This window comes from Mytilus galloprovincialis, chromosome 4 (assembly GCF_965363235.1).
Source record: "Mytilus galloprovincialis chromosome 4, xbMytGall1.hap1.1, whole genome shotgun sequence".
NCBI classification, from domain to species: Eukaryota; Metazoa; Mollusca; class Bivalvia; order Mytilida; family Mytilidae; genus Mytilus; species Mytilus galloprovincialis.
Window position 1 is genome coordinate 102,659,356 of NC_134841.1, and position 26,554 is coordinate 102,685,909.

General features: G+C 32.0%; 1 protein-coding gene across 1 annotated transcript in view; it reads left to right on the forward strand.

Moving 5' to 3' along the window:
* Positions 1-26,554, forward strand: part of LOC143073670 (structural maintenance of chromosomes protein 5-like) — a 51,378-nt gene that overhangs the window by 17,052 nt on the left and 7,772 nt on the right. Inside the window, exons 10-20 of the mRNA XM_076249381.1 lie at positions 3,730-3,847; positions 9,706-9,860; positions 10,633-10,841; positions 12,026-12,209; positions 15,881-15,939; positions 18,407-18,473; positions 19,033-19,134; positions 19,984-20,051; positions 22,049-22,172; positions 22,668-22,790; positions 23,573-23,698. Coding sequence (XP_076105496.1) covers positions 3,730-3,847; positions 9,706-9,860; positions 10,633-10,841; positions 12,026-12,209; positions 15,881-15,939; positions 18,407-18,473; positions 19,033-19,134; positions 19,984-20,051; positions 22,049-22,172; positions 22,668-22,790; positions 23,573-23,698 — 1,335 coding nt within the window. The remainder of the gene's footprint in view (positions 1-3,729; positions 3,848-9,705; positions 9,861-10,632; positions 10,842-12,025; positions 12,210-15,880; positions 15,940-18,406; positions 18,474-19,032; positions 19,135-19,983; positions 20,052-22,048; positions 22,173-22,667; positions 22,791-23,572; positions 23,699-26,554) is intronic.

Sequence of the window (26,554 nt, forward strand, 5' to 3'; positions counted from 1 at the left end):
TCAAGGGTATCTGTTTGTGGGTACTGTCTGATGGTAGTGTGCTCAAGGCCCAAAATAAAATATTGTTTCCCCTCACCCAACCAACCTGGTAAAATCACTGCGACCCGAAAATTTTATTGGCCATTCTTGTCCACTATTTTTTTTTTGCTATGTTGGTTATTGGTGATATCTTTCCGATGCTGTAGTCAACGAGCGTTGGGTTTTGGTGATACCTTTCTGATGCTGTAGTCAACAAGCGTTTTAAATCAAGGTATTTTTGCATTGAAGTGTCTACATGATTCGGAATCAAGGAAAACAAACAAAATGCTTTGCCACACGATTTGTTTGTGTGCAAGTGTGATCTTTTTTGAAAATAAAAAAAAAACTGAAGCATCTTTCAACAGGCTGATTGCATCTTGATTTGCTTTGTGTCTAACCTCTGTTCCTGTTTAAAGGATAAAATCTAAAAGACTTTGAGTAAAAATGGTCAGACTCATGCTTTAAAATATATCTACTATATCTTTGAACAGGTTGGGCACAAGTCAGGAAATGTGGGATACATGTATTCCCTGCTTTCAGGGAACGTCCCTGTTTTCTGGTGTTACAATTAACTTAAACCAAACCAGTTTAAATGGGATTTTCTTTTTTAATTTATGGCAAGAAAATTACAAAACGGCACGTTATAACTGCATCAGTAGAATTTGTAAATACTTACTAAAATAGGAAATACAAAACATGAATATAAAGTGAAGCCTTGTTTCTTCTAGAACTCGAAAAAACATACAAATCTTTGTTCAGGAATCAATTGTCCAGGTGTAACTGAACATAACTGAATTATGTTCACTTCTATTGAAATTTTTTATTCATTGAATTTTAATTCCCAAGTGATTAACATACATGTATCTTTTTGTCATCTCATAATTGATGATCAAGGTATGAATTGGTGAACAAAGGAATTGTTTTGTTGTGAGTTATGCATCAAATTAGACTTGAAATAAGCTTTATTTAATAACTAAAAAAAAACTAAACACATTTATTTCTAAAAAAAAACAGTTGTTGGCATGACACGGGTTATGTTCTTCTCATATATTTTATGATAGTATGATACTAAACCCCTAACGGGAGGGATTGTACCTGATATTCATATGATGAAGACATGATCTTTCAATCAGTTTAATTGAGGTCTGGAGCTGGCATGTCAGTTAACTGCTAGTAGTCTGTTGTTATTTATGTATTATTGTCATTTTATTTATTTTCTTTTGTTACATCTTTTGACATCGGACTTGGACTTCTCTTGAACTGAATTTTAATGTGCGTATTGTTATTCTTTTACTTTTCTACATTGGCTAGAGGTATAGGGGGAGGGTTGAGATCTCATAAACATGTTTAACCCCGCCGCAATTTTGCGCCTGTCCCAAGTCAGGAGCCTCTGGCCTTTGTTAGTCTTGTATGATTTTAAATTTTAGTTTCTTGTGTATAATTCGGAGTTTAGTATGACGTCCATTATCACTGTTCTGTTATGCATATTTTAGGGGCCAGCTGAAGGACACCTACGGGTGCGGGAATTCTCGCTACATTGAAGACCCATTGGTTGCCTTCGGCTGTTGTTTGCTCTATGGTCGGGTGGTTGTCGCTTTGACATATTCACCATTTCCTTTCTCAATTTTACTTGCCATCATTAAGCATTGTTATCACAAGTAGAATGTGTGCTTTTGCAGATTTCATTACATTAAATGAATATGAAAAAAATTCGTAAGGGTTCCACGGAACCCGGTGTCTCGCCTACTTTTTCTGTTAATCGCAGACACAACAAAAATGAGGAAAAACATCAATAAAAATTTCCCTCACGATACTGTCTTTTGATTGAAAGAAGCTTCCAAGTTTGGTAAAAAAATCCAGGATAGTTTATGAATCTAATAAATGTTTTATAAACTTTAACTGCAGACTGTATGTAATGTTAACTGGAAGAAAAACTAAGTCCATTTATAAGTAAAATACGGAAAAAGTGAATTTTTTTTTTTACAAAATTTACTTCTGAAAAATATCTTATGATCAGAAATAACTTTTTGTCTAAGTTTGGTAGAAATCCAGGATAGTTTAAGAACATTATAAAAATTTTAAAAACTTAAACCACAGAGTGAATGTTTTGTTTCTGGCAAAAAAACTAAGTCCATTTATAAGTAAAATACGGAAAAGTGAAAATTTATTTTTACAAAATTTTCTTCTTGATACTATCTTATGATCATCAACAAGCTTCTGTCCAAGTTTAGTAGAAACCCAGGATAGTTTAAGAACATTATAAAAATTTTAAAAACTTAAACCACAGAGTGAATGTTTTGTTTCTGGCAAAAAAACTAAGTCCATTTATAAGTAAAATACGGAAAAGTGAAAATTTATTTTTACAAAATTTTCTTCTTGTCAGATACTATCTTATGATCATAAACAAGCTTCTGTCCAAGTTTGGTACAAATCAAGGATAGTTTATCAAAGTTATTAAAATTTAAAAACTTTAACCACAGAGTGAATGTAATGTTTCCTCGCAGAAAAACTAAGTCCATTTATAAGTAAAATACGGAAAAGTGGAAATTTATTTTCACAACATTTTCTTCTTGATACTATCTTATGATCATAAACAAGCTTCTGTCCTAGTTTGGTACATATCAAGGATAGTTTATGAAAGTTATTAAAATTTTAAAAACTTTAACCACAGAGTGAATGTAATGTTTCCTCGCAGAAAAACTAAGTCCATTTATAAGTAAAATACGGAAAAAATGGAATTTTATTTTTACAAAATTTACTTCTGGATACTTTCTTATGATCATAAACAAGCTTCTGTCCAAGTTTGGTGGAAATTCAGTATAGTTTAAGAAAGTTATTAAAATTTCAAAAACTTTAACCACAGAGTGAATATTTGTGGACGCCGCCGCCGACGACGACGACGACGACGACGACGCCGACAACGACGACGGAATGTAGGATCGCTTAGTCTCGCTTTTTCGACTAAAGTCGAAGGCTCGACAAAAAGGAGGTCCCTATATACTTTTTTTTTTTAACACCAGAAAACTGGGGTGTACACTGAATTAGAATACAGGGAATACCCCACTTTTCTTGACTTGAGCCTTACCTGTTGAATTTTGTACAAATTCAATATAGAAAACCATATCAAGGAATGAAATAAAATAATTTGCCTACCTACCTACCCATACCCTAACAACCTCAGTCGGGAGAGGGGAAACAAAGATATTTTTAATGTTGGCCCAATTCAGGTGCATGAGTGTGTGAGTACTGTCTCATGGTAATGTACTTAACTCAAGTGCATGAGTGTGTGGGTACTGTCTCATGGTAATGTGCTTAACTCAAGTGCATGAGTGTGTGGGTACTGTCTCATGGTAATGTGCTTAACTCAAGTGCATGAGTGTGTGGGTACTGTCTCATGGTAATGTGCTTAACTCAAGTGCATGAGTGTGTGAGTACTGTCTCATGGTAATGTGCTTAACTCAAGTGCATGAGTGTGTGAGTACTGTCTCATGGTAATGTGCTTAACTCAAGTGTATGAGTGTGTGAGTACTGTCTCATGGTAATGTGCTTAACTCAAGTGCATGAGTGTGTGGGTACAATCTCTAACCTCATCAAACAATAGAGTTCAAAATGGCAATTAATAAATAGTAAGTGTATTGTCAATTAGTATATACACCAGTTACATAAAAAGTACCAGTTGATAGTTAAATGACATATAATCTTATTTTGTAGCCTCAAATTGAGAGGGTAACTCAGGAAATGAGAAGAATTTGTCACCAGATGGAGGAGATGTCTCAGGATGGAGACCTAATACGAAGAGATATAGTAACAATTAGGACTGATATTAATTGTAAGTTAGGGGGGAAAAAAGTACAGAAGAACAGATTTTATGTTATGTTAAGAATGAATTATTCGCAAGCATTTAGAAAATTTACATTCTAGTGTGACATTCTACTTTCGCTTTGGAAGCAAAGCCATTTTTTAATTCCAATAGAACATAAACAAAACATTCTTGACAGTTTGGATAATCTAAGGTATAATAATCCAAAGAGTTATTGGAATCTCATTAAAGAATTAAAAGAACACATTTCGGATGGTCCAGAAAATTATTATTATATTCTATTAATGTCTGGTTTTCATATTTTCAATCTTTAAATTTGAACTCTGACAAATTTAAAGACAGTTTAGAGGAAATTAGTAAGAAAGTAAAAAAGTTAGAAAAAAATCCAACTTTTTGTGAACTAGATTACAAAATAACCCTAAAAGAAATTATGGATGCTACAAATAAACTAAAGATTAATAAAGCTGCAGGATTGGATGATATTCCAAATGAGATATTAAAACCAGGGGGAAGTATATTTGGATGCTATAAATAAACTAAAGAATAATAAAGCTGCAGGATTGGATGGTATTCCAAATGAGATATTAAAATCAGGGGGAAGTATATTTGCACCTGTTTTGCAGAAACTTTTTAATTTAGTATTCTGCTCTGGAACATACCCTCGCAAATGGTCATTATCTTATCTATGTCCAATTTTTGGGGAAAGACGGCTTCAAGCCGTCAATCCCCTATGGGGTTGACCTGAGTGACATTCCCTCACATCATTCATTTTGTTTTTATAGTGTGGAAAACCCCCCAACAAATCTTACTGAAATTGATGAGAGGGAGACACACAAATGAATAGTTTGACTTTAAACACTTTTTTTACACATTTCCCCTCTGTTTCTCGCAAAATTATCGTATTTTGAGCTCTCCTTTAAACTATTTACGTTTCTTTTACAATCCGGAAAAATAAGTATGACGAGATATTCAGAATTCTAAATATATCCAACCTACATTGTATTTTATAGTGACGTCATTGTTGGATTGCCACACTACGCAGAAGCAGGGATATCCTTCACTGGTTATTTAAATCATTATCAGAGATCGTTTACTAATTAAAAATTGTTATTTGTTAAATGTTTGCTAAATGTTTTACATAGTAATGTTTGCTGTAGATGATTCAAACATCAATATGCAATACTTTAATTTGTAGGTCAACAACTTTCAAAGTAAACACAGATCGTGGGGATACATGAGATAGGGGAGAGAAATGATTTTTTTCATTTTTTTCTGTTAAATTCTGTTTTGAGAATCTTCCTCCAATTCAGGAGCACCTCAATTGATTAGTAATTATCCACTAAAATAAAAGTTAATGTATCTGAACACTTAAAATGTGACATTTCATTTGATATATGATTAGTAGTCTTCCATTTAAACTAAATCTTTGTGTACCAACATAATCATTGTAATGGTAAAAATAAATTGAATTACATTAAAAATGTTGCATTTTGTTGTGTTTACCTATTTATTCATGAAATTTAGAAATATTTCAAAATGTAGGATTTGGAAACAAGCTTCACACAGTTTACATCAATCATATTGTTTTTTATTAGTACCTGTATCCCTGTGATGAGAGTTGTAACTGGGAACTTTATCAATGGAAATCTAAAACTGAATAGATTTTTCAGTCCAAACTTTCCAAAGAAAAAACTTTAAAATCTTAGAGTACTGTCAAAAAAAATGGAAAATGGCCCTTGCCTGCAGTTCAGTGGTACACAATTAAGATTTCCTAAAATATTGTAGTTGTTGTTAAATGACAGAATTCAGTTGAATTTTAGATAATTAACTATCAACTTTAATCGAATGTTTAATTAGATTTAGAAGATGCAGATCTCTTCCATTGGTCCAAATTGGATCCTAAACTAAGGAAAGGAAATTACATTAAACAGCAATTGATTTCAATATTGTCAACCTTTCTACATGTTCTAGCTGTTCTTTTTTTCATTCTTTTTATGAAGACTATCAAAAGATACCCCCCCCCCCCCCCCCCCAAAAAAAAAAAATGAATAGAAACAAGGGCCGTCTTTCCCCTCAGAGCTATTCAGCTCTTTGATTAAAGCAGTGAGTCCTAGTAAACCTGAAAATTACAGAGGCATAACAAAAAATTCATGCATTGGAAAATTATTTAACAGTATTCTTAATAAAAGACTTGACATTCATCTTGATAAAAATAATATAATTCATCCATGTCAGATTGGTTTTTCAAAAAAGAGTAGAACATCTGATCATATGTTTGTTTTAAAAACCTTATTAGACAAATATACTTACAAAAAAGGGGGAAAGATTTATGCTTGCTTTGTGGACTTTAAAAAGGCTTTCGACAGGGTCATACACTGTGGTATTAAATATAAATTATTGGAAAATAACATATCTGGAAAATTTTATACTATTTTAAAAGATATGCACAGCAAGAATGAAATGTCTTTGAAAATGGGCAATGTATTAACACCATCTTTCAGCTTGCTAGTTGGGGTAAGACAAGGGGATGTTCTAAGTCCAAACTTATTTAAGCTTTTCATTAACGATCTGATGCTGTTGATATCAATGGGCATAGAATTTATTGTCTTATGTACACAAGTGACATTATTGTATTATCAAACACTAAAAAAGGTCTTCAAAACCGACTTGATATATTGCATACTTATTGTATTCACTGGTGTCTAGATGTAAACTTGTCCAAAACAAAAGTTTTATTTTTAACAAGCCTGTAAAAATTTTGAAGGAATCGCTCTATTTAGATAAAGAGGCTATAGAATGTGTTTATAAATGTAAATATTTAGGGATAGTTTTTACTTCTAGTGGTCTTTTTCAACAGGGGAAAGAAGAGCTATTCAAAAAATCCTTAAAGGCAAAATTTGAATTACAAAAATCCATGTCAGCTTGTAATCCAAGTATTGATACTGCAATTCATTTATATGATCACACAATAAAACCAATTTTATTATATTGTAGTGAAATTTGGGGTTCATTTAAAATTAACTCTGCTGCTTGCAAGAAAAAAAGTGATGATCTATTTGAATTAATCTACATAAAATGATTATTTGGAAAAATCACATTTCAGATATTTAAAGTACAGTCGACTCTCGTTATGTCGAAGCCAGCCGGATCAGAGAAATATTTCGAGATACACGTAGTTCGACTCAAACGAACACCGGAAGTTCGACAGTCTAAGGGACACAACTATTGCTTAGCTTGGTAAAGCTAAAATAAATCCGGGTGAATATGTCAATGGGATCGATAGTCTAGTATCAGATCGATGTATTTGTATGTCACTTATTAACATATATATATATGTCTTTTATTATTATAATGACATTATTTGTACTTATTCAATTGTTTCAATTAAAAAAAAAAATTCTATGGCTTTTCCAAGAGAGTAATTTCCAATCGATAGTTTCGTTATTCAGGTCTGTTATAGCTGACAAAATTGTTTATTCTCGGATACAAGAGATTTAAGAAAATTTTGATTTCTATTCATTTTGTTTTATCTCATTCTTTCTTTTCAAAAGAAAATATAACAAGATTAAAGACGCCGTTTGAGTTGTTTTTAGGTGATCATCAACGGAAGCCATAATCCTCACTTTATACACACCCAAGCTCATTAGTGTAAATCACAAATTAATTGTTTTGTAAACAATTTAAATACTTTTTCATGAATATTAACAATGTATCACTTATTATTTATCAAAATTCTATAAAAGATAATCTTAGGTAAACACTCATGGAAATAGCATGTCATAAATCAACAGTGGTCAGTGACCGGAAATTTAATTACACGTGTATTGTCAGATTAACTCTTCAATCCTTTTAAATCCCGGAGGTCATGTTTTGACATATGTGTATTAGTTCGAGATAAAAAAATGAATTTTGAATGCTTTGTTAACCTTGGGATCGTAAATTTAGTTCGACTCAACCAAAATTTCGACTCATCCAATTTCGACTCATCAGGAGTAGAATTACATACTTTTGTATGGAATAAAGTTCGGGACCACGTAAAAATTTCGACTCATCCGAAATTTCGAGTCAACCTAGTTCGAGACAACGAGAGTTAACTGTATATTCTTGGTGTAAATAAGAAAGCCTCAAATTTAGCAGTGTTATCAGAAGTTGCAAGATTTCGTCTTTATTTATCTGTCATTATATCTATGGTAAACTATGTACACAGGCTTAACAAATTGGACGAAGGGTTACTTTATGATGCTTATATGTTTGTAATAAAATTTTAGATGCAGGAAACATTAATTGTTGGTATTCATCTATGAGATATGTACTTCAATCACTTGATACACAAAATTTAGATACAAAGCTCAATAAATAAATTAGATTTGTAAAATGTAACAGTTTTAAAACATTTTGGTTGGTCAAAAGATCTGAAACCTTATCACAAGGTAATAGTAAATTAGAAAATTATTTCAACCTCAAGGCTGACTTTGTAAAGGAGGCTTATTTATCAATTAAAGATTTTAGTATAAGAAGAGCTAAATGTAAAATGAGAATAAGTGCTCATGATCTTAGAATTGAGAAAGATAGGATTAAAAAGAAGATGTGGTATGATTGCCAATGAGACAACTATCCACAAAAGACCAAAATGACACATACATTAACAATTATAGGTCACCGTACGGCCTTCAACAATGAGCAAAGCCCATACCACATAGTCAGCTATCAAAGGCCCCGATAAGACAATGTAAAACAATTCAAACGAGAAAACTAACGGCCTTATTTATGTAAAAAAATGAATGAAATACAAATATGTAACACATAAACAAACGACAATCACTGAATTACAGGCTCCTGACTTGGGACAGGCACATACATAAATAATGTGGCCGGGTTAAACATGTTAGCGGGATCCCAACCCTCCCCCTAACCTGGGACAGTGGTATAACAGTACAACATAAGAACGAACTATAAAAATCAGATATAGTAAAAAATACATAGAGAGAACTCAACGTCTATGTCATCACTGCTTATCACATGGATCAAATTTATTGAAGATGAAACCCATTTTACAGTAAATTTTCCTTTATATAATGAACAGAGGAAATTATTATTTAATAAAGTTATCTCTTTTTGTACTAATTTTAAAGAACTACCTACTGATAAGAAATATTTCTGGCTGTTCACAAATGAGCATTTACCAACTCTTATGTGCTTAGGAAATTACATTATTAAAGGTTTACAAATAAGATCCAGATGCAAACAAAATATATGAAATAATATAATATTTTATTGTTATAACATTTAATATAATAGTTATATAAGACACATGTTGTGTTAGGCTCTGATCCTGTCCATAACGTTATAGTTTGGTATTAGTTTTCTGTTTTGCTTTTTCCAATCATATTGTGTTGTAAAATGATGCCCTTTATTGGTTCTTGATTAGATTAATAAAATTCTTATCTTATTCTGCATGTGATTGATGTCACAAATGAAATTGTAATGTCAGATGTATTTTAAACAATGATGGAGATCAAAATGGTACACCAGTCACTTTTTTAGTTTAATTTTTTCTTAAAGGATTTAATGGGGTTTTACACATAATGAATACATTTTATCACAATTAGTTGGTTTTTTTTTGCACAAAATGAAATGAATCTAAGGCATTGAAAGTCATGAGTTAGGAACTTTGTTGCCTTCACTAATATACTTGCCCTATGTTAAAATAATAATTCTGGGACTGAAAATAAGCATTTATTCTGTTTGTACTTAAACATCTATTAGGCTGTAACTGATAAAGGACCAAGATCTTTGGCACCCTGATGTATATAGAATGGATAATGTTTAAAGCATTCTAAAATTAAAATAAACTAATGTTATTTCAGCAAACCAACAACAATTAAGAGAAATCCAGAATGTAGAAAATAAGAAATTAGAAATCCTTCGACAAAAACATAAGCATACTTATGACGCTGTTATGTGGTGTAAAGAAAACAAAAACAAATTTCAAGGAGAGGTTCACTTACCGATGATGATGACCGTAAGTTCACCATAAAACTATAGTTATAAACATGTAAGGTGCTCCAAGCAATGTTTTATCCTTGTCCCTATTTCTGTTAAAAAAAAATTGCCTTGCTTTCTGCTTTCGGTATATATTTGTATAACAATGAATTGTCGTTCTAGATAGTATTTCAATCTGCTTGCAGTAATGTTGACATAATAACAAATTGGCAAAAAAATATGTGTTAAAAACATTCTTGTACTGACCTTTGTGTTGGGCATGCTCATTTGGACCTCAGTTTTTGGTAAGTTATTGCATTATTGTCTTGTTTTAACATATTTTTCTGCAAATGAGGGTATCCATGTCATTCTGACATATTTATTAATAAGCAAGATATATTGAAAATTATCTGTAATTGTAACAATTTGCATGCAAGAAAAAAAAATGCACTTTTAAATGATATGTCCTTAATCGATGCAAATAAAAGATGTGAGTTATATGACAATTCAAGGACACCAATAATCCAGACATCTATGTAAGATAATACATACATTCAACTTGAGTGTTTTTTTACATCCCACCTTTCTATTCCATTTCACAGCAGATTTGAGGGCAATCATTTTCCCTCAAGAAGATGCAAGTAATTTTGAAAAATTGCTAAAAAAAAACCTGAATATAAAAATTTGTCGATTTAGGATTCAACATACTTTTACAACATATATTTATTTACTTCTGAACTTTAATAATGATAAACTTATGAAAAAAAACAGATTATTTATATATTAACCAAACTTCTGATTTATTGTTACAGATTAATCCAAAAGATGCTTCAATGGCTAAATTTATAGAGATGCACATTCGTGCTGATGATCTCAAGGCGTTTGTGTTTGAAAACTCCAATGATTATAATCTATTCATGAACACAATGAGAGATGAGCAAGGACTTAAAGTAAATGCTTTGAAAGTTCCACAGAAACCAGTTTGTGAATATGTACCTACCAAAAGTATTGAGAATTATAGGTAAAATGTGTTGTATAGTTTTTAGAATACAAAAATCTTCAGAAATAATTTTTTTTTATCATCTTTTTAGCATGTATGAAAACATGCCACATAATGGTATAATTTTAACTAATCAAAGAATTCAAATAGAGAAAAATATTTAATGCGTGACCGAACAACACATTAATTCACGAATGCACATGACTTAATTATCAGTGTTGTTCGGTCACAAGTTGAATATTTTTCGATATTTGAATTCTTTGATTAGTTATTCTTTTTATTACATTGGCAAATGACATATTTTATGAAATTAATATAGAAAATGTAAGGAACTATATCTTTTTCCCTACACATTCACAATTTTTTTTATCCAACGTTATCAATGCCTTGACAATGCCTATTGTTGTTTGACGTCAGAGAATGTAAAATTATTGATTTTTATCAATAGGGAAATCAATGTAATTGACTGCAACCATTGTAATAATGTTTTTTTTTATCTGCACAGACCTCAAGATCATTCAACAAGATTGATTTTACTTCTATACTGAGGGATTAATTTACCAAACTTACTGTTTAGCCTCCTAACTTTAAGATAACATTGTCCGTCCTTTGTCAACATGTCTGAAAATAACTCTTAATACTTTCACTAATTTGCATAAAACTTAGATGAATTGTTTACATCTATAGATATGAGCTCCCTTTCGATTGTTATAAATTTTAGATTTTACATTTTTGAGTTATTGGGTTTTGTTCATTTAAAAAGGTGGATTTTCCAGTTATCAGACATATCAATAATGTTCTGAACAGTTTATATGAAACTTTATTGAATTATTTGCATCTATTACCATAAGCTCATTTCCTATTTTTATGAATTTGAGATTTTATATTTTCGAGTTGTAGAATTTTATTTATAAACAAGTGGGTTTTTTTTGGACATAAACTCAGAAGTGATTTGAGTAGTTTTCAGTGATCTTGAATATAATTTATATACCTTTCAGACGTTACAGGTTCCAGAGTTACCTGAAGGATTATATATCTTGTCCTGATGGTATTGTATAGTGATAATGAATGTAGATTATCTCCCTTTCAGACGTTACAGGTTTCAGAGTTACCTGAAGGATTATATATCTTGTCCCGATGGTATAATGAGATACCTATGTGCTCAATAGAGAGTCCATGCTAAATATAGATTATCTCCCTTTCAGACGTTACGGGTTCCAGAGTTACCTGAAGGATTATATATCTTGTCCGGATGGTATAATGAGATACCTCTGTGCTCAGTACAGAGTCCATGCTATTCCTGTAGGAGATCGTAGGAGTAAAGAACGTGTAGAGGATATTGTGGCGCAATGTCCAGAGTTTTCCATGTTTTATACCATTGATAGTCAGGTAAAGACAATAGAATTCTTGTACATTTCTCATGTAATAGCAGTTAGGAATCATGTATATATGGAATGGTGGACAGTTTATTACAAAGGCAATAAAAAAAAACAGAATTCAAAAAATGACAGTTGGGACCATGGTCAAAAGTAAAAAAAAAAAAAAAGAAGGAAACTGACAACAGTAAAACACTGCTCCAGGGGGAGGGGTTTCCTCAAATGCTATAAAAGACTAGCATTGTCTCCTTCATTTTTAAAGCAATTGCTTTTATGCCGTCGCGTATGGCCATCTTTGTGACCCAGATCAGAGACTCCGCCCAGATCAAGCCATAGTATTTTGTTAAACAGGCTCCTGGTCAGTCATTCTTTAACACCTATGTATGTTTTCTAATGCAATACATAGCTTGAAACTTTAAAAAAAAGTTAGTGGATTTAAGAAGTTTCAGAATATGTTCTTGTAGATGTATTTTTGTATTTAAAGGGTCAACCGTTTGACTATCAAATAACATAGAAGTCCGAGTGAAAAAAAGTACATTTTTATAAATGCGATTCCGTTTTCCGCCGTTCGTACGATGTTTCAACAAAATATGGATTCATTTCAGTTGTTGATTTAGTATTGAAAATTTAACTGAATTATCTCCTAATAAATACGGTTTTTTATGTTTAATTTGTGTTTCTTTAAGAGGTCAGGTGCTCTTGTTCATTCATAAAATTATCGTTCATTCATACATTTATCGTAAAATCAAAATCACTACACAGGTTAATGCGTAGTGTCAAATTATTACCTGTAATCTAAAAATAGACAAACTTTATTTGCGCAAATAATTTAGCGGAACGAAACCCTTGTTGAAAACACATAACAATAAGTTCGTTTTCCTTTTCTGTCAAAACTCCGTAATATTTAACGATCACCTTACTAATGAAATGGACCCGTCCAAACGTAGTAGATGCCAAGTCGGTCCAGATGAAGAGATATTTACAATTTGGAATTTTCTAGTTTATTAATACATAGATTGAAAAAAAGTACGTCTTTTTAAATATCATGATCAAAACTGGGTTTGCATAACAAATGTCAGATGAAACCATTATCCTCGTCTTTTCAGTGAACAAGTCTACTACGTTTGTTGACACTCGAAGGTCCACCGTGTTAGCAATTTTATTTCACATGTTTTCGAAATATTGAAGATCTCCATGCATGTAACCATTGTAACCTGACTTTCCCATGTATGTTACCATTGTAAGCAAATTCTCCATGCATGTTACCATTGTAACCTGACTTTCCGATGTATGTAACCATTGTAACCCGATTCTCCATGCATGTAACCTGACTTTCCCATGTATGTAACCATTGTTACCTATTTCTCCATGCATGTAACATTGTAACCCAATTTTACATGTATGTAACCATTGTAACCTGATTTCCCATGCATGTAACCATTGTAACCCGACTTTCCCAGGCTTGTTACAAATTTTTACTGGATTCCCCATGCACAGCCATACATGTACAGTTTGCAACAGATACAGCCACTATTGCATATAATTTACTTAAGGTCCATGTGTGTAACCAATGTGACCATTGCTTCAATGGGGGTAACAAAACACGATACCTATATTCAGGTGCACATTTTGTGCCATATCATATAAGGCACAAAATGTGCACCATAATTCAGTTACCTTGTTTTGTAACCCCCATTGACATAATGGTTACATTGGTTACATTGGTTACACTCATACAAACTATCATAAATCATCATATTCAGAAATTCTCAAATCCTGATACATTTGTAACCTCCATTCAGAAATTGTAACCATTGTAACCTGATTCTCCATGCAGGTAACCATTGTAACCTGACTTTCCCATGCATGTAACCATTGTAACCAAATTCTCCATGCATGTAACAATTGTAACCTGATTTCCAATGTATGTAACCATTGTAACTAAATTCTCCATGCATGTAACCATTGTAACCTGATTTCCCATGTATGTAACCATTGTAACCAAATTCTCCATGTATGTAACCATTGTAACCTGATTCTCCATGCATGTAACCATTGTAACCTGATTTTCCCATACATGTAACCATTGTAACCTATTTCTCCATGCATGTAACCATTGTAGCCAAATTCTCCATGCATGTAACCATTGTAACCTGACTTTCCCATGTATGTAACCATTGTAACCTGATTCTCCATGCATGTAACCATTGTAACCTGATTTCCCATGTATGTAACCATTGTAACCAAATCCTCCATGTATGTAACCATTGTAACCTGATTCTCCATGCATGTAACCTGACTTTCCCATGTATGTTACCATTGTAAGCAAATTCTCCATGCATGTTACCATTGTAACCTGACTTTCCGATGTATGTAACCATTGTAACCCGATTCTCCATGCATGTAACCTGACTTTCCCATGTATGTAACCATTGTTACCTATTTCTCCATGCATGTAACGTTGTAACCCAATTTTACATGTATGTAACCATTGTAACCTGATTTCCCATGCATGTAACCATTGTAACCCGACTTTCCCAGGCTTGTTACAAATTTTTACTGGATTCCCCATGCACAGCCATACATGTACAGTTTGCAACAGATACAGCCACTATTGCATATAATTTACTTAAGGTCCATGTGTGTAACCAATGTAACCAATGTAACCATTGCTTCAATGGGGGTAACAAAACACGATACCTATATTCAGGTGCACATTTTGTGCCATATCTAACAACCCGACCATAGAAAAACATACAACAGCAGAATTAAGGTCACCAACAGGTCTTCAATGCAGCGAAAAATTCCCGCACCCGGAGGCGTCCTTCAGCTAGCCCCTATACAATATATATACTAGTTCAGTGATAACGATTTAATGTCATGTTTGTCTGTGATGACCCCCCTTTTCGGGATTGCATGAGAATTGTAGTTATCTCGTACCCACATGCACTTGTTTCTATCCATAGGAAGGTCGACTATCCATATAAGACCTTCCTATGGATAGAAACAAGTGCCTGTGCTCGTACCGCATCAGAAGGACACATATCAACTGAGCAATAATGTTTGGAACTTAGTTTTAAAAATGATGACAAAGTAACATTATGAAAATATTTTTATTAAGCTGAAATATACATTTATTCTTTACATGTTTATGTCTTGTAAGATATTTTATTTCTTTCCCGTTTTTTAACATTTGCGTCTGGAAAGTTGAAATGTTTTAACTTAATCATTTGTTTTAATGGTTAAATATAAATTAATAATGAAAATTGTTAAAATTAAATCAATAAAGGAAATTATTGCCAAGGAAGTTACAAACACTACCAGGGGATAATCCATGATGATTTCTTTTTGAGTTATATGTTTCAGCACATGTATATTTGACCCCAACTTTAGCCTGGTAAACGTGTTGTCTCCTTGTGAAATATAAAACATATTAAAAATGACTTTCTGCTAAAGTCTTTTATTTATATAAAGTTAAAACCTTCTTACTTTTAACTAGACAACACTCATGTCAGGTTTAATTCTTGTATATATGTGGATGAAAAATAAAAGTCCCCAAACATTAACATGGCAGCAATTGCTTTTACAGCCTTTAAGGCTTTGATTATATCTTTTTCAAGGTGCAAGAACCATTAAGCATATTTAATCATTAACTAAACTAATATTATAATGGTTTTCTTTCAGTACCAAGTTAAAAGATCAAGATATGATGGAAGTATATCTTCTAGAAGTTCAAAGATCAGGTATAAAATTACATTCATTTTTTACTAGTCTAAGTTCAGGTATGATATGATATTCATTTTGACTAGCCTATTGCTTTCTGCTTTGCAAACAGGTTTTTGATTTTTATGCCCCCACCATAGCCAAGGGGGCATTAAGTTTTACCCTTGTCTGTCTGTACATCCAAAAGTTTGTCTGTTCTCAAACTTAAGTTTGTCTCAACCAAATGTTATGAAACTTATACACAATGCTAATTACCACAAAACACAGATCAAGTTTGAATTTTGGTGGTATCAATTTAACCGTTCTAGAGTTATACAAATGGAAAAATTTTTCGTTTCAGTTCTCTAACTTAAGTTTGCCTCAACCAATTGTTATGAATCTTATACACAATACTTATTGCTGCAAAATTCAGATCAATAACGAATTTGGGTTGCGTTAATTTTACACATTTCAGTTATTTCCCATTATAACTTTATATGATATGCAAGCAGGGGCATCATCTGTGTCCCATGGACATGATCCCCATTTATTTCTATACAAAGTCACACTTTCAACTGTATTAATTATGGAAAGATGATTAAAGTATAAATGGAGTTTATCTCTCCCAAAAAATTTGAAAAAAACTCCATTCTGACCAAAAATCCAAGAAGATGTATACTCAATCATGATTTGTAAGTGTCAATCACAATGTACAGCAGGGCTTCCAAAATTTTTTTGAGCCAGCCAGACATTTTATATCTGATCCTGATTTTAATCCCTAAGACTATGTCACATAAGGCAATTATGGTAATCAGATGGCCATCATGGATTTTTCACTAGCTTTATGCCAAAAATTGCCAACAAGTAATGTGTAAATCCAAGTTGAAACATATTGAATGACAAACAACATTGACAAACAATGGCTGCCATAAATAAACAGAAAGTGTGGTAAAATGCAAAAAACAGATCAATTCCGAAAACAGATAAGGCTATAATTCCGAGTTTGTCCATCAAATACAGTAAATAAAAAATTAAAAGAACCAAACATGTGACAGCTATCATATCACCACTAAAATTTAACCCTACAAAATATATAAAAGAGAAAAAAGAAACAGGATATATTTTATACAGAACTCAAAATATTTTCATGTCAAAATCAAAAAATGTAACAATCCTTAAAGAACTCATTTTTTGATACTTAAATAAACTTAAATGCCTTGTTGTTACATTTAAAAGCAAAGAAGGTGTAGTCCTTAATTTATTTTCACCAAAAAAAAAAAAATAAATTTGTATTAATTAAACACACTCAAACTAACATTTGGTAGATTGGTAGCTTTTCCCAATTTCATTGAAAACCGCGTTAAAAAGTCCCCAAAACTGGCCAGGGTCCTTTTTCCCAAAATACCCAGATAAACCCCTGGCCATCCCAATTATTGACATTATATTAAAAAAAAAAAGATATTAAACTGTACTTTGATATGAATTTGATGTTCTGACGTAAACTGTTAAAATTGGCAGTGCATCATTCAAACTGTGCACATCAGCGTGCTCATATCTGCCTTAGACTTTATTTGTGCAAAATGACGTCAAGAACTTTACCTTCGTTTTTAAAGTCACATTTTCCAAAACTGGATGTTGACTTGACAATGGTAAAACATAAACGGATACGTAAAATCCGTGTACGTTTAAAATGCACGACTGAGTGAAGAAACTCTTTCCACGTTATTTCTTCAACAAAATACTTGGAATGAAGGTTAGATACAGGTATCAATAATAATTTTAGCATTTTTGAAGAAATGTAGGATGCATAATTAAATTTCCTACCTGTGCACATGCGCACACATGTTCTTGTTCATACAACGTAGTTCTGTCGATTTTTCATTTAAAACCTTTTTACATGTTTTATCAAATCATGTTTATAAATGTATTTATTATGATTTTAATCTTTTTGACTAAATCAAATAGATACAAACCGCTGAAATGTACCAAAATAATTGTGAATTGACCGATTAATTTATATGATGTCCGCTACTGAAAAAAGTTTACCTGTCACCTGATCAGGTAGTTTTCAGCTGTCCAACAACTAATTAGCCTTGATTAAAATTAGAAAGTATTGAAGTAGTGGTTGTTTTGATAGTAATTAATCATCATGTCACTTTTATGACCAGAAATGTGTGGCTGTTAAAGGCAAATGGTTGGGTCATAAAGATCTGAATTATGTTAAAATGACCAAAACAGCCTTGAAAATGAAAAGTATATGACCATTTTATGCTTTGCCCAGCCGGACTTTACCGGACATTATACAACTCTCCGGAATATATGACCGTTTTGGAAGCCTTGATGTACAGCAATACATTTCTAGTTTCTTCGGTCCATAAGCTGTTGTTTCCATTAGTTTGTGTTATCATAAAAGGAAAGATTACTTCTTTTATATAAAATTTAAATCTAGATACCCTCTTAAGAGACATTTTTGAGATGCATGGTTCACCACACATCTATATATTACAGAGATCCAACATGGCTGATAGCATCTGGTGATAATTCAAGAGAAGTTATGCTAGAAACACAGATAAGAGTAAGTAACTCTACTACAAGACAGTAAAAATTTAATCAAGTAAAAGTTCACAAATTTTTAAATGTATATTCATACCCAGGGTGTATTAGTTTGGTGTTCCTTTTTCATTTTTCATTAAAAAAAAATCTGTATCCTCCAATTTCATCATTAAAATTTTTTCTGACCAAAATAAAATTTATCTTTTTAATGTTTTTAAAATTGTCTCAAATATTATCTTTTTGAAGCTCATCAGAAATTGTTAATGTTTAGAGATGATGAAGACCTGGATACTTTTATGTATACAGATACCTTAAGTTTTAAGTGAACTTTATAAATGGCATATTTTTATTGTCCTGTCCTCATTTTGATGGTTGTATTAGTTCATTGAATGATTGTTAGAATTTCATGTCTGTATGGCAGGTTTTATCTCGCCTTGGTTCAGAGTACCCTATATAATTGACACCCTGTGATTTGCCAGCAGACAGGGTAATTTAAGCTGCCATCATGACCCATCTAGTTTTGAATAGTGATATAAGTTTTGTACTGTCTGTGTATAAGATGTACTGTTTATTGTTTACAGCAACTACAAGCACAGTTAAAAACTAAGGAAGAGGAGTACAATGGCAAACAGAAAATGTCCAAGGAACTGGATACAAAGTTAAATCAAAAAAGGGAAGAAAAGGTAATTAAATGTGCTGATAGAATACAATGGTTTGCACTGAAGCAAAAACATAACTTTTTCCCTGCCGCTATTCATTGTATTGTCACCTTAGTATGATGTACACATGTATTATAGAGATGAACAGAGATAAATACATGCTGGGCACCTTTGTTATTGTAATCTGATATTTGTGCTATTTTCCAATTTAACGATTTTGATGCGGTGACCAGGATAAATGTTCCATTGTATTTCATTCACTTGTAAAACATGGTTGTTAGGATTAGGATAAATAAAAAAAATAATGACTGCAATACATGCCTTCTAATATTTTATACCTTATATTGGTGTAAGATTGTTATTTCGATACACTATTCTGGCTAAATTGAAGTTTTGTACGATAAATGAAGTCATTTTTATAGTGATCCTTGTAATTTTATATGGCAGTTACAGTTTGATGCAAGTTCTTTCATTCAGAAAAAAACAGCAGGGTAGGATTGTTGTTTCTTTGACATATTCCCAATTTTCATTCTCAATTTTACATATAAAAGGTCAAAATGAAGCATTGCTTATTTGGGAATATATTTGAATATAAAATGAAGAGATGTGGTATAATTGTCAATAATCCAACTTTACACCAGAGTTCAAATGATGTGAATATAATCAATGATGTTAAGTATATGTCAACAATGTCACAAACTTATTTTTACAACAATTGATTGCAGTTAAATGAGTTTAAATCAGTCTCTTTTAAAAATGGTAATTTTTCAAATTTTCTGTGTGTAATGTGAGTGGGTTAGGTTTCTGACAGTTATTCTTCTGAAAGTTTCAACAAACCAGCAGTTTTAATCTAGATTATTTGTCTTGTTGCAGAAAGAACTAAGTCAGAAAAAAGATGTCAAGAAAAGACTTCAGTCCCAGATTGATTCTAAGATCCAAAGGTTTGTCTAAATGTACAGTGTAAAGTTGATGAGTTTCATAAATCATTCATTTCATATAAATTTATTTATTTAGAATGTACTGATCAGCAATAAGCCTAGCATTTGCTTGCTATTTCTTTGTTTTCCAATTATGTTTATTCAGTTTTAAATTTGATTCTATAATATAAAAATAATGAGATGCGGTATGATTGCCTATGAAACCACTATCGACCAGAGAAAAAATGAAGTGGTAAAGTTAAAATGAAAAGGTAGTAAGGTAACTTAGAGGTATTATAAATAAGACTTTTGTCTTTACTATTTAATCTTCATGCTGGTACTGGTAGAGGATCAAGGATAAGTTCATAAAATATATATGTAGGACTCGGAACCACGATGGTACTCCCAACCGCGATGGTCACGCTGAAGTGCGATGGTCTACGCTGAAGTGCGATGGTTAACACGCTGAAGTGCGATGGTAACATTGTGACGTTAACTTGTTGATATTTACGCTGAAGTGCGGTGGTGGTTACGCTGTAGTGCGATGGCCAACTTAAGACTTTGAGTAAAAGCAAAATGCACATGGGCTGTTGTAATAAAATAACACCATTAAAATTTGGCTGCTAGCCTCTTATTTAGAAGATGTTTTAACTTCTGTTTAGATCAAACCAAACACTATAATTTTCCAAGTCTCCAATTATTCCTTTACACGCAAGAGTATGGAATAAGGTGTTCAAAGGAGAAATAAAAAAAAAAAAGATTCAGCGTATAAGTCTTTATAAGAAGTGTCCATCTCATTTACCTAAATATTATGATAAAACTTAGTAATTGCTCACATTCTTCTTCAATTTATATATACATGTTGTACCTTGAATGTTGGAACAGTATCCACGAAGTAAAAATACCGACAAGTAAATTTATGCTTTACCAATAGCGAAGCTTGTCAATTATTTCACGAAAAACAAAGATGAGGATGATAAATTGGGAAGTACACGTAGGGTTTAGTCAGGTTAATTTCTGTCTGACATGTTTTAGACTGAAACCATAAAAAAAAACAAGAGCGACGGTGTTCTTTCAAAACAAAACAAAAATATCTTGGGAATAAAACAACATTATATGAACTTGATATAGCAAAATCATTGAAACATTGCTAATGCTATCATATTTTTTAAAATTTTTAAATTGCCCACATAAAATCATGTGACGCTTACCGTAAGATAAATTAAGATTAATATTTAGATTAGTATACTGCATTTATCGTACTAAAAGTCTGTGGCATAATTCAGAATACTGGTTAGCCCATTTGGTGACCAAGTTCATCTTTCAGCCGCTTTGCTGCCTACAATGTTTTAACATATTTTTTTAACCTCAACATGTAATGATTAAAACTGTTCGGGACTTGAATTGTTTGTTTCTTTCTTATTTCCTTACTTTTCTTTGTTAGCATGAAACCTTCATCTACAAAACCCTATTCTGCCTGCGAATCCATGTTGTATTTTGAAAACGTCGTATTATTCAAACATCATACACAAAACCATCGCACTTCAGCGAAAGGACCATCGTACTTCGGTGTGGACCATTGCACTTCAGCGTGACCATCGCACTTCAGCGTCCCCATCGCACCTCCGAGTCCTACATATATAACAGATATAAAGTCACCAGGCAAAAATAAAAAAAGAAAGAAATTAATTTAATTGAATTGTTCTTAAAAAAATGATATTTTAAACAAAGAGGTATTTTCACATACATGTATATGTTTATTAACTTATAATTATGATTGTTTAATTGTTAGAATGAGAACAGAAGAAGCTGAGGCTGTTAATTTACAGTATAATTATGATTTTTTTTTATTTTGTTAGAATGAGAGGCTATTAATTAGTTATAATTATGATTGTTTAATTGTTAGAATGAGAACAGAAGAAGCCGAGACTGTTAATTTACAGTATAATTATGATTTTTTTTTATTTTGTTAGAATGAGAGGCTGTTAATTAGTTATAATTATGATTGTTTTTTTTATTAGAATGAGAACAGAAGAAGCTGAGGCTGTTAATTTACAGACAGAAGAAGAGAGTGCTTTGAAGGAAATCAGAGGATATAATAAGAAAAAATGTACATCACTACAGAAGTTAAAAGACTATACAAGGGTAAACAAATTATCTAAATCAACAGCATTCAAACTGCCTCCAAAGTGACAGATGCTGGACAGGTGTTCCTTACCTGGTCTTGGTATCCTTTTGATTATGTCTTGCCTATGATGATATTGTATTATGATTTCTTGTACATTTGTCCCTTAGTTCATCCTGTTTCAGGTTAAAGTTTACCATGGCAGCTTCATACTTGTACACAAGTTCACTGTGGTGTCAATTTAAAAAAAAAAATATGCCAGATTAGGGTTTGACAAAGAATTCATAGAATCCTGAATTTGATAGTATAACGTAAAATCATAAAAATACTGAACAGTGAGGAAAACTCAAAACAGATTGTCTCCGATTCAAAGGACAAAATCTAAAGCTCAAACACATTAAACTAATTACTAATACGTTCGTACTTCAGATTGTAAAATAAGCACTGTTGAAAATTAAGTGGAATTTCTATTGATATTTCTATATAATACCATGTATATATGTATGTTTTTTTAGAAATGTATAGAACTGAGTACAGAGAAAGTGCGTTTAGGATTAAGACAAGCCATGTTTATTCATGAACAAGAACAGGTTGAAGAAGAGCTAAGAGAGCAATCAGAAGTATTACAGAATTTTGAGGTATAGATCTCTTTCATATTATCTGAACATCCATGTTTTGATTTAAGTTCTTAGTTGTTATAGTTGCTTATTATTTTATTACCATAATGGTTAATTAAAAAAAAATGATTTAGTTTGATTCCAAAATTATTTTTGGGTATTTTTTGGAAGTCAAGTATTGTTAGACTGGAGAACAGAAACGATTGAACATATACATACCACAGACATTGACTTAAATTATTCCTAACAAGAAAAAAGACAAGTTCGGAAAGCTATACAGTTGTGATGAAATGTCCTCACAATTTGATGGATACTCAAAAGTCTAATTCTGGATGTTGGACTTTTAATATGCAAAGATCAATAAATCAATTATCTTGAACTTCTGATTTGAATAAACATTGTACTATGATGAGTTACAGATTGATTTTATGTTTGGTTGCTCTCTGCTGGTTATTGCTGAAATGAATATCTTTGAACTATGAAAATTTCATGAATATGACAGTGAATCAGACTTTTTTTCTAAACACCTTCACATATTAGGCTGATTTTAAGTATGTGATTCCTCTATTGTTAGTAACGGTTCAAGTTTATGTTTTGTTCCATGCTGCTGATTTTTGCTAAAATTATTAACCTTCAATTATCGAATTTCCTCTACTATAAATGGCCTTAGGCTGCTTTTGTGAGTGGGGCCATTCATGTCATTAGGCCACATCTAGTTACATCTAGTAAAGTTGAATCAATCAACTGATAACAATTTCTGTGCATTAATGATAAATAGTGAATATATCTTTATTATACTGTAGAGAGCATTTGAAGAAATAAAAGAGAAGGTTAAAACAGCCAAAGAAATGGCAAAGAGATTGTTACAGGCTGCCAAGCATGTCACCAACACAGATGTTGATAGTGAACTGTCTCCAGAACTTAGACAGGTAAATCTTTGGTGGTCCTCAGGATCGTGAATTAGATGGCATGGGGATTAAAATACACATACAATTCTGATGTATATTATCAAGTACATGCATTGTTAACAGTTGATGTCAGACTTATTGTAATAATGATACACATTTTAGTATGTAATACAGTCGAACAAGTATGTTTACACAGCTTTAATCTTTTTGAAAATGATTAGTTGACATAAGAAATACATCTGACTTAAATTTTTATCATTAGGTCTGCATCTTTCGAAAATTCTTACTTTCGAAGTTCGAGACATCAGGGTCAATTTACATTAATTTTCCTTTGACGGAACTATAAAATTTACTCTACTTAACCGAGTATTCGAATCAACCGAGTTCGACTCATCAGAGGTAATTATGCATTGATCAAACAGGAAATTTACCGGAACCAAGAAATAACTTCGACTCATCAGAGTTACAACCGAGTTCGACTGTATATCAAATATGAGAGTTTGAGTCTAATTGGTGAACACTATTTTGACAGCTAATGCCCCTTTAAATGAAATCAGTAAATTAATACTGCAATAAAGGAAAATGAGATAATGTTATATATATAGCAAACAATATTAACAAAAATTTCAATAAACACTAGAACTTAGCAGCACAATTGATAAATGTTTTTGGGTCAGTATTCCAGTTTCGTTACATGTTATTGTCCAAAAACAAATCTCAACCAAATATTGTATCAAAATATCTTTAGTTGAGAACTAAATCAAAGACAAGGTCTTAGCAGCTATAGTAATCAGTCATGAATAAAACCCCATTATTTTGACACCATTTGACATTATTTTGTTTAGAGCTTTGAGAGTTGTCCGTCGACTTTAGATGATATAAACCCCATTATTTTGACACCATTTGACATTATTTTGTTTAGAGCTTTGAGAGTTGTCCATCGACTTTAGATGATATAAACCCCATTATTTTGACACCATTTGACATTATTTTGTTTAGAGCTTTGAGAGTTGTCCATCGACTTTAGATGATATAAAGCCCATTATTTTGACACCATTTGACATTATTTTGTTTAGAGCTTTGAGAGTTGTCCATCGACTTTAGATGATATAAAACCCCATTATTTTGACACCATTTGACATTATTTTGTTTAGAGCTTTGAGAGTTGTCCGTCGACTTTAGATGATATAAAGCCCATTATTTTGACACCATTTGACATTATTTTGTTTAGAGCTTTGAGAGTTGTCCATCGACTTTAGATGATATAAAGCCCATTATTTTGACACCATTTGACATTATTTTGTTTAGAGCTTTGAGAGTTGTCCATCGACTTTAGATGATATAAAACCCCGTTATTTTAACACCATTTGACATTATTTTGTTTAGAGCTTTGAGAGTTGTCCATCGACTTTAGATGATATAAACCCCATTATTTTGACACCATTTGACATTATTTTGTTTAGAGCTTTGAGAGTTGTCCGTCGACTTTAGATGATATAAACCCCATTATTTTGACACCATTTGACATTATTTTGTTTAGAGCTTTGAGAGTTGTCCGTCGACTTTAGATGATATAAACCCCATTATTTTGACACCATTTGACATTATTTTTTAGAGCTTTGAGAGTTGTCCGTCGACTTTAGATAATATAAACCCCATTATTTTGACACCATTTGACATTATTTTTTTAGAGCTTTGAGAGTTGTCCGTCGACTTTAGATGATATAAAGCCCATTATTTTGACACCATTTGACATTATTTTTTTAGAGCTTTGAGAGTTGTCCATCGACTTTAGATGATATAAAACCCCGTTATTTTAACACCATTTGACATTATTTTGTTTAGAGCTTTGAGAGTTGTCCATCGACTTTAGATGATATAAACCCCATTATTTTGACACCATTTGACATTATTTTGTTTAGAGCTTTGAGAGTTGTCCGTCGACTTTAGATGATATAAACCCCATTATTTTGACACCATTTGACATTATTTTGTTTAGAGCTTTGAGATTTGTCCGTCGACTTTAGATGATATAAACCCCATTATTTTGACACCATTTGACATTATTTTTTAGAGCTTTGAGAGTTGTCCGTCGACTTTAGATGATATAAACCCCATTATTTTGACACCATTTGACATTATTTTTTTAGAGCTTTGAGAGTTGTCCGTCGACTTTAGATGATATAAAGCCCATTATTTTGACACCATTTGACATTATTTTGTTTAGAGCTTTGAGAGTTGTCCGTCGACTTTAGATGATATAAACCCCATTATTTTGACACCATTTGACATTATTTTTTAGAGCTTTGAGAGTTGTCCGTCGACTTTAGATGATATAAACCCCATTATTTTGACACCATTTGACATTATTTTTTTAGAGCTTTGAGAGTTGTCCGTCGACTTTAGATGATATAAAGCCCATTATTTTGACACCATTTGACATTATTTTGTTTAGAGCTTTGAGAGTTGTCCGTCGACTTTAGATGATATAAACCCCATTATTTTTACACCATTTGACATTATTTTGTTTAGAGCTTTGAGAGTTGTCCATCGACTTTAGATGATATAAACCCCATTATTTTGACACCATTTGACATTATTTTTTAGAGCTTTGAGAGTTGTCCGTCGACTTTAGATGATATAAAGCCCATTATTTTGACACCATTTGACATTATTTTGTTTAGAGCTTTGAGAGTTGTCCGTCGACTTTAGATGATATAAACCCCATTATTTTTACACCATTTGACATTATTTTGTTTAGAGCTTTGAGAGTTGTCCATCGACTTTAGATGATATAAACCCCATTATTTTGACACCATTTGACATTATTTTTTAGAGCTTTGAGAGTTGTCCGTCGACTTTAGATGATATAAAGCC